This window comes from Neltuma alba, unplaced genomic scaffold, assembly GCF_004799145.2.
Source record: "Neltuma alba isolate B1F8T4 unplaced genomic scaffold, ASM479914v2 tig00011420_pilon, whole genome shotgun sequence".
Taxonomy (NCBI): domain Eukaryota; kingdom Viridiplantae; phylum Streptophyta; class Magnoliopsida; order Fabales; family Fabaceae; genus Neltuma; species Neltuma alba.
In genome coordinates, this window is record NW_021636104.1 from 159,560 (window position 1) to 168,567 (window position 9,008).

A 9,008-nucleotide genomic window follows, 5' to 3' on the forward strand; every position below is an offset into this window, starting at 1 on the left:
CATAATAAAATGGAGACAGATACAGAGATCATAATTTCCGGGTCTTCTGTGGGATGGCCACATTAAAGAACAGGTTCTCATGGAGAAAGTAGCATCAAGTTGGTAAACTGAATATAATTGGTTTGTTCGGCCAAAAAAATGTGTATATAATTGGTTTGTGGAATGATGAGTTTTTTTTTTTTTTTTTTTGAATAGATGGAATGATGAGTTTAACTTGCCTTAAATTAAATGTGATTATAATGGGTTGATGAATTTAACTTGCCTTGATGGATTGATGAATGTTGAGGAAACTTGCGGATAATAGCGATGGGTTTACGTTTAACGCAGACTGGGCTTAATGGAGTTGTTGGATCCCACTTTCTGACCCACACCTCTGCCCCTTCAGTTTGTGTTGGGCTAAGAACCCTAACACTAAATGCCCATTAACCATTTAGACTTGGCCACTTGCTCCCCTTTGGTCTACTGTCTTTCTCTTCCGGTTCAAGTTTTGGGCTAACATGGGTCATTCCAATCGGGCTCCTCAGTATATGTGAATTCTGTTGAAGAATTTCTTCATTCTAAGGAGGTGTTTGTCTAATTCCAAAAATCTGTAAATCAAGACAAATTTTTCTACATGTTTATTTCGTATACTGTAAAAACACTTTTAGAACCATAATTTTGTATCTACCTAAACACCCCCTAAACCCATTTTGCTTCTGAAGTTCAGAGTTTTTTTCAACTTATCCTTAGCGATGGCATGTACCAAAAGGATTTTGATTGATAGAGGTAATGATTAAAAGAACATGTTAAGAAAATTAGCATATTCCTGTTATAAATAGCTAACTAAACTAATTTTCTCGATATATGTAAATTGATAATCTAACAGATAAAGTATAAATTAATAATTAAGTTGCAGCTTATCGAGTTGTCCCATATTAGAAGCAAGATAAAAGGGAGAAAGAAGGGGTCTCATAGAAAGAATGAAAGGGCAAAGGGAGAAGGAGCCATCAGCCATGTATATGTTTGGACGTTTGTTTATGGTCAAAAACAGGGACCCGTCTAAAATAGTAATTGAGCATTAAAAAGGGTTGTGATCAAACTTTTGGGCTGATTATTTATGAGTATTATAAAATTGTGCGTAAAGTGATCCTGAACCGCCCACGCGGCCGCCCCTCGCATTATCACTAAAATTAATCCTAAAAAAAGGCGACTGCTGAGTGAGACATCATCGCTGCTCTTTTAATTTAAGAAATAATTAATCTCAATTTTCATTTGTTCAATAGGGATAGATACGCTTGACTTCTCTTACACCGAAAGACACCAAAAAGCCATTAAAATACTTTTAACCTACTTTTAGCCTTACGTGTGCCAATCGTTATTTTCCGCCATTAAAATATTTCTCCCCTTCCTTGGACACGTGTCCTCTTGATGCGACGCCGCAAGGAATCTATGCCTGGATGGCCAACGCGTGTCCGCCACTTCGACACGTGTGATCGGAGATTTATTATTATAAAATTTGTTTTCAACTTTTCGCTGAGGGAAGCGGGCCCACTCGGAAAATGTGTGGAGCTGATGTGGCGAGAACCAGCATTGATCTTTCTTTGTCTTTTTTTTCCCGCCTTTTGTCCTTTTTTTTTTTAAATAATAATCTTTATCGTTTCGTGCTTTAGACTACTAGCATTGGCTTGAGACACGTTTGCCTTTTTCTTTTATTCTTTTGTTTTTTTTTTAGGGCTCTGAAACCTTTTTCTTTTCTTCTAGTTATGCCACAAATCAAATCTATTTGCGTGCGGAACGGCAGCGAGCTAAGGCCTACGCCCCGGGAATCTCTGCATGTGTGGATTTTCAGTATTTATTTTTATTCGAAGCATTTAAAACAAACGAGATTCCTTTGAAAATAAAAAGAATGATTAAAATATTAAAATTTAAACATGTTATTTTTTTTTTGACCAGCCATGTTAAATTTACACATATATATTCTGCCACAAACCATGGAATCCTATCGCGTCGCCAAGCTAGTTCGGAGTCAATACTCGAAAGAAGCTTTCTTCAACTAATGACCAATAAGAACTGTAACAGGCCAACTAAAAAAAATTAATGATGACTTTTCCTTATTTAAAAAAAAAAAGGGAAAAGAGAAGAACTGTTGAAGGAGGACGCTTGGAGGAAGGGGATTGGATGGTATATAAAATTAGCGGAAATTTTTGTCTTTTTCGTCCCAGTCCATCTTCTATTATCTTGTGTTTATTTAATCAAGCCAATGTGCGAAAAAAGTGGCAACCTTGTTATCCACAGTTTGTGTTTTTTCTCCTCTACTCCATCCAAATACTTTTTATACTATTCCTGTTATCTTTAATACTCCTCCGGTCCTTATTATAGGACCCAATTTGACTTTTTATTTGGTCCTAATTATAAGACCCAATCCATTTTGTCTCTTATATTTATACATTTTTTTCCAACATAATCCTTATAATAATGATAGTTTTAGCCAATATACTTAATTAGCAAGGATATTTTAGGAATGACAACACTTATTTATTATAAATAACCAACTTAACTTATTTCCTTAATCTCCTCAAATAAGTCAATTGGGTCTTATAATTAGGACCGGAGGAGTATAAGACTAAATTTATTGTATAATTTACACTGTAAATTAAGTCTTATATATGGAACTAAAAGAGCAATATAATACCATCTCCGGTCTTAAATATAAGAGCTATTTGACTAATTTGAGTATATTGAAGAAGCAAGTTAAGTTAGTTATTTATAATAAATTATTATTATTTTTCCTAAAATATTCTTATTAATCAATTTATTGGGTAGAACTACTATTATTAAAAGGATCATCTTAAAAAAGAATAAATATGAGAGATAAAGTGGATTGAGATCTTATATTTAAAATCAAAATAAAAGTTAAACAAAATCTTATACTACTATTAAGGACCGAAGGTAGTACTATTTTCAGTCCTAATTATAAAATTTTATTTTTTTGGATCTTATAATTAAAATAAATAGAGTCTTATAATTAAGATAAAATATAATATCATTCTTAGAGTTAAATTTTCACTACAAAAAATAAATAAATAAATACTTTTGGTCTGTCTATTATCTCGAGGAGTTGGGCTTGAGAACGTCTTTCGGGTTTAACTACAACTAGAATAGTACTTCCCGTTATGAGGTTGACTTTAATTGACAATCAAATTCTCTCTATAGGACCGGAGGTAGTGCAAAATAAGCGCATCACGTGAAACCATCGTGCCACGTATATATTTTATACTACTTTCGATCTTTAATATAAGATCCTATTTAACTTTTATTTTAATCCTAAATATAAGACTTCAATCCACTTTGTCTATCATATTTATACATGTTTTTCAAAGTAGCCCTTCTAATAATAAGAGTTCTAGTCAATACATTTGATTAGCAAGGATATTTTAGGAAAGACAACACCTATTTAGGACAAATGACTAACTCAACTTACTTCTTTAATCTTCTCAAATTAATCAACTGGCTCTTATAATTAGGATCGAATAGTACTATGCAAAAATCCATGTGTAGTCAACAAAACTCAGATGTAATTAATAAAGATTTATGGCTTGTATGACAAACATAGATATCTAAGTCTCATTGTTAATGTGGGGATTTTTTTTTGGGTTGAACCTTTATCAGCATTATTTGAATTGTGAAGCTTACCCTGGCTTCATATTTATTACTACCTCTGATTTTAATTATAAAAACCAGTTGACTAATTTGATAAAATTAAGAAAATAAGTTAAGTTAGTTATTTGTAATAAATAGATTTTTTTCTAAAATATCCTTACTAATTAAGTTTATTGACTAAAACTATTATTATTAAATGAACTACTTTAAAAAAAAAGTATAAATATGAGAAACAGAGTGAATTGAGACCTTATAATTAAGACTAGAATAAAAGTCAAACGAAATCTTATATTAAAGATCAAAGACAGTATTATAATATTATATAATATCTTGTCACTCAAAATATTTGTTATGCATAAAAAAAATGTCTAATATTTCCGCTCCAGGAGAAATTTGAGCCCTGTCATGTGCATAAGAATGACTTGAATGAGTTCGAATTTAAGGGGGTGTTTGGATAGAGACCAAACCATGATTTCAGAAGTGCTTTTACAGTTTACGAAGTAAATATGTAGAGGAATTTGCCTCATTTTGCGAAAAAATGCTTCTGAAACTACAGTTTGGAGGTTGTCAAACACCTTTTAAGTATAAGTACTCAACCACACATTTATAAATCTGTGAATCCGAGGATCAGATGGAGATGAATATAATATAATATGCATATCCAGCGTGTTTAATCAAAACAAAATCAATTTTAATATTATAAATTAATGAAACCAACTTCATTGTAGATCTATGTTGTAACGTAATTTAATGTTTTTCAAAAGCATTTTTCCTTACACAATCCATCTATTTAGATTAACACCCGTAAACAAATGGCAAGTTTTATGAGGGCAATCCATTTTATTTGTACAGAGTACATTGACAATTAGTTTCTGGGCTGAAAAAAATAGATACGGCCTCTAATAAAAACATATCACCTCTCACCTCTGATCCTAATTATAAGATCTCGTTTATAGATTATAAATAAGGTCTTGATAATTAAGATTAAAGGTAATACTTGTATTAGGAAAAAGAAAAAAGAGATATACATGAACACGAAAAGCGTCAAGTACAATGTTGTTCCTCAGATAACCACCTGTGTGCCTCATCCACGCCACCATCATCGCTTCCTCAGCTTCTACCTATCGCCACCATCCTTACTTATAAGATTATTAGTAGAGGTCCCGTGTATTACTCCCTGTCGTTGTTATAACTTAAAACCAACTTTACATAATTAATAAATTTAGTTAAAATTGGTTATTTCTGGTAAAATATTAAAATTACTCATTGCTTACAAGAATTTAATTAACCAGTATAATCACATGAATGAAAAATCCATACTCTAAAATCTACACAAAACATATCACATTATGAAAAATGCTGGAGGTACTTATAATGAGGACTGGGGAATATATAAAGTCTCAAAAAAATATTAATCTGTACGGCTCCTAATTCAGTTCATCATAAGCCGGATTTTTTTTTCATTTTTTTTATTATTCGGCCATCAACAGTTTGGGGTCCGACATTTTTTTTGCTGCTGGATTCTTTGAAAAAATAATGCTTTTTTCGTAATTAAACTCGCTTTTTCTAGATTCTTCTACTATACGAAGCTTTTAAAGTACCCGGCTTTTGCACTTTACTAATAAAAAAAAGCATCTAAATTAAGGGTTAATATTTCAATAATAAATAAAATGGCCTCAGATTAAGCCATTTCTTCCCAACTGCGAACCAAACTGTTTTCCTCGGTTTTTTTTTTTAATGCAAATATCATTTTAAAAGACAAAATAAAGTATTAAAAGTTGCGAAGCAGCCTTTTCTTTTCTTTATTAGTTTTTCTTTTTTGTAAATTTTCTGACGGGTTATGAAAACTAGAAAAGTCGTGCATTTACCATAACAGTCTCCGCTCGGACGATATCGTCCAATCAGGAGGCTCCACATAGTGAGCCGTCGCGACAATTTCGGGAACCCAGTGGCATGAAAAGCTGTCGACTTGGGTGCACGGAAGTAGCGTGCTACCGAGAATCAAACAATTGAAAAGAAAATCTATGAAGGCCACAAAAACTTGTGGCCAAGAATCGAAACCCGAGGCTGACGTGGCACCCACCTCTGGTTTAAACGGATCAAAATCCAATTCGACGTACCTCCATTGCCAACTGAGACCCCAAGCCCCTCTCAGACTTCGAAGCCACAGCACCCGCCACCAAACTACAACGAAATACGGTTACTGTGTCACTTGTAACGAACCTGGAACCATCTCCCGCGTTTTCTTGTCTGTTTTTGTTCCCAGAAAATGCAGGAATCTAGAGACCCTGCAATTAAACTCTTCGGCCAGAAGATTCCTGTGCCCGGTGAGGGCGAGCTTCCTGCTGTTACCGTCGAGGATGCCGAACAATCTGAATCGCCGAGGTCCATGGAGGTGGACACACAAGAAGGAGGAGACGGTGAGGATGGAGAACAGCAGAATTCTGAGGAGGAGAAGGACGAAGATGACGAGGTACAGTTGGTACTTGGTACTGTGTGGTAGAAAATGATTTATGAGACAGGAGGGAAGTCCTTTTTTTGTGATATATAGAAAATTGAGGACAACCCGTTCGTTGATATTTGCTAAAACAATTCTTGGGTCCGCTTTTTGCCCTTTCAATTCTCATTTTCTTGGATAGGGTAAGCTCTTTGTACTGAAATTTCTCCCAATTTTCTGGTTCTGAATTTTTTTTCCTTTTTAGTTTTGATTCTCGATTCAAATGATTTTTCAGTTTTTTAACAGAAATCACAAAGAGCATATTAATGCTTGTTTTTCAATTCTACAAGCGTCAGAACTAAAGAAACAGAGTATTGGGAGAAGTGGTAGATTCCAATTTATGCATTTCCGCTTCTGAAAATGAGAATAAACAAAAGTATTTCTGATCTGCTTGGGGAGAAGTTCAAATTTCCTAAAGCGAACTTGATGGGGAAAAATTTTAGGTCTTGCTATTCAATTACTATCGTCCGTTCACGGATCGAATTTTGCTCAGATTCTACTATTACTTGTCCTGATGCTCTCTCTTCCTCATCATCTTCTCTCAAATTTTCGATTGACTAATTTGTCGTCTTCGACTACGTAAAGCAACTTCTTTAAACAATTCTCATCAATTTTGTCTCGGGCTCTGGCCTGATTTGCCTTTGCATCAGCAGATTTCATTGCTTCAAACTTCTTATTCCTATCAACTGATTGATCCTGCTTAAGATCAGTATTTCCCGTCGGTATAGTCTTACTCAAATCTTGCGGTATACTTCCTTTATATGTGCAAGTATTTGATTTTCCCTTTCAAACCTTCATTACCAATGTTACAAGCAATTTTCCCCTAGGATATTCAGTCCAATAATAGCCTATCAAAGGCTGTTCCTGGAAATTCATAATTTAACACTTTATGGCTCTCTGTTCTTGTTGTTTGCTTAATGCTAGAATATGTTTTTTAAGGTATGGATTTGCTTGCGTGATATAGCTCTGACCGTGTCGGTACAAGTCAATAACTGCACCCTCACCTACACGATATTCACAGACTAATGATTTTTTTTAAAAGAAATTAAGAAAAAGAAAGCAGAGCGAGCATTCTTAATCTTCTTTCGCCTCATTAACATATGAAAACTCAATCTTTATACGTATTTAATTTATTTCTGCGGTCTATATGTATATATATTATTAATCAGGCAAAATTATTTGTTAAATTTTTAGGATCATTCAGCTGGAAACACTACAGACAAAAAGAAAGAGGCTGATTATCCTCCAAACGTGGAAGAGACTGAGAATCCAGACTCATTGGCTGAGGCTAGTGTGAACCCGAAAACACCTTCCATAGATGAAGAGATTGCAAAATCAAAAAGTGACAGCTCAGAGAAGGAGAAAAGTGATGCAGCCAACCCTCAGGAGAAAACCCTGAAGAAGCCAGATAAAATACTTCCATGCCCTCGCTGCAACAGCATGGACACCAAATTCTGTTATTACAATAACTACAACATCAATCAGCCTCGTTATTTCTGCAAAGCCTGCCAAAGATACTGGACTGCAGGTGGTACCATGAGGAATGTACCGGTAGGGGCAGGTCGGCGAAAGAATAAGAACTCTTCTTCCCATTATCGCCACATCAGCATTTCAGAGGCTCTACAAGCAGCTAGAATTGATGCTCCAAACGGGACTCATCTTCCAGCGTTAAAGGGAAATGGCAGGGTCCTCAGTTTTGGATTAGATGCACCTATTTGTGATTCTATGGCATCTGTCCTGAATCTTGCAGAGAAAAAGGTCCTAAATGGTGTGCGAAACGGCTTTCATAGCAAAGGTGCTGAAACTGGTGGTGATGACTGCTCAAGTGCATCTTCCATTACAGTTTCAAATTCTATGGAAGAGAGTGGCAAAAGTGTTTCACAAGAATCATTGCTCAGAACTAATGGTTTTTCTCCTCCAATCCCATGTCTCCCTGGGGTTCCCTGGCCTTATCCTTGGAATACTCCAGTTCCTTCACCTCCTATATGCCCTCCAGGATTTCCCTTGTCATTCTATCCTGCAGCCTTTTGGAACTGTGGTGTGCCCGGAAATTGGAATGTACCCTGGTTTCCCCCACATCCCTCTGCGCAAAACCCAATATCTCCTTCCACTACCAGTAGTCCTAGTTCTCCAACACTAGGGAAGCATTCGAGGGACGGTGATGTGATCAGAGCAGACAACTCACCGAAAGAAGAACCATCAAAACCGAGAAATGGGTGTGTTTTGGTTCCTAAAACCTTGAGAATTGATGATCCAAGTGAAGCTGCAAAGAGTTCCATATGGGCAACTCTAGGAATCAAGAATGAATCAGCCAGTGGAGGAGGTATGTTTAAGGCCTTCCAATCAAAGAAGGATAAGAAGGATCATGTCGTTGAAACTTCACCGGTGTTGCGGGCTAACCCTGCAGCCTTATCTAGATCCCTCAACTTTCATGAGAACTCCTGAATTAGCTTCTCTAGTGAACTAGAAGAGATGATGAGCATCTGCGAGTAATGGCCATTTGATTATCCTCACTGGCCATGGGGAGAAGAGCACGGTGATAGTCTTTGATGCCCTTAGCATAATTGGAGCTAATCCTGAGGAGTTTTTTGTGGAAAGGGGGGAACTAAATTTTTGTCTTTTCACATGACACTTTGAACAGGTGGCTTTTTTAATGTACTTTAGTTTGGTGAGCTTGAGTTCATGTACATATATAAATATATGTGTAAAAACACTTTCTAGAGATGCAAAAATATCTTTACTATGCATAAAAATCCTGAGGTACTGTTTTTTCTTATGGAACAGGAAATTTGGTGTTTCTTTTCTTGTACAAGTGTTGTTTCTTTCAAAAGATGAAAATCACTTTTCTTGGAATAGATTTCTCCTCTCTTCC

At 35.5% G+C, this 9,008-nt stretch overlaps 1 protein-coding gene across 1 annotated transcript; it reads left to right on the forward strand.

Moving 5' to 3' along the window:
- Positions 1 to 5,759: 5,759 nt before the first annotated feature.
- LOC114713240 (cyclic dof factor 3) lies at positions 5,760 to 8,989 on the forward strand. Its single transcript, XM_028897839.1, has 2 exons — positions 5,760 to 6,112; positions 7,331 to 8,989. The coding sequence occupies exons 1-2, from the start codon at positions 5,909 to 5,911 to the stop codon at positions 8,579 to 8,581; spliced, it is 1,455 nt and encodes a 484-aa protein (XP_028753672.1). The 5' UTR covers positions 5,760 to 5,908; the 3' UTR covers positions 8,582 to 8,989.
- The last annotated feature ends 19 nt before the right edge of the window (positions 8,990 to 9,008 follow it).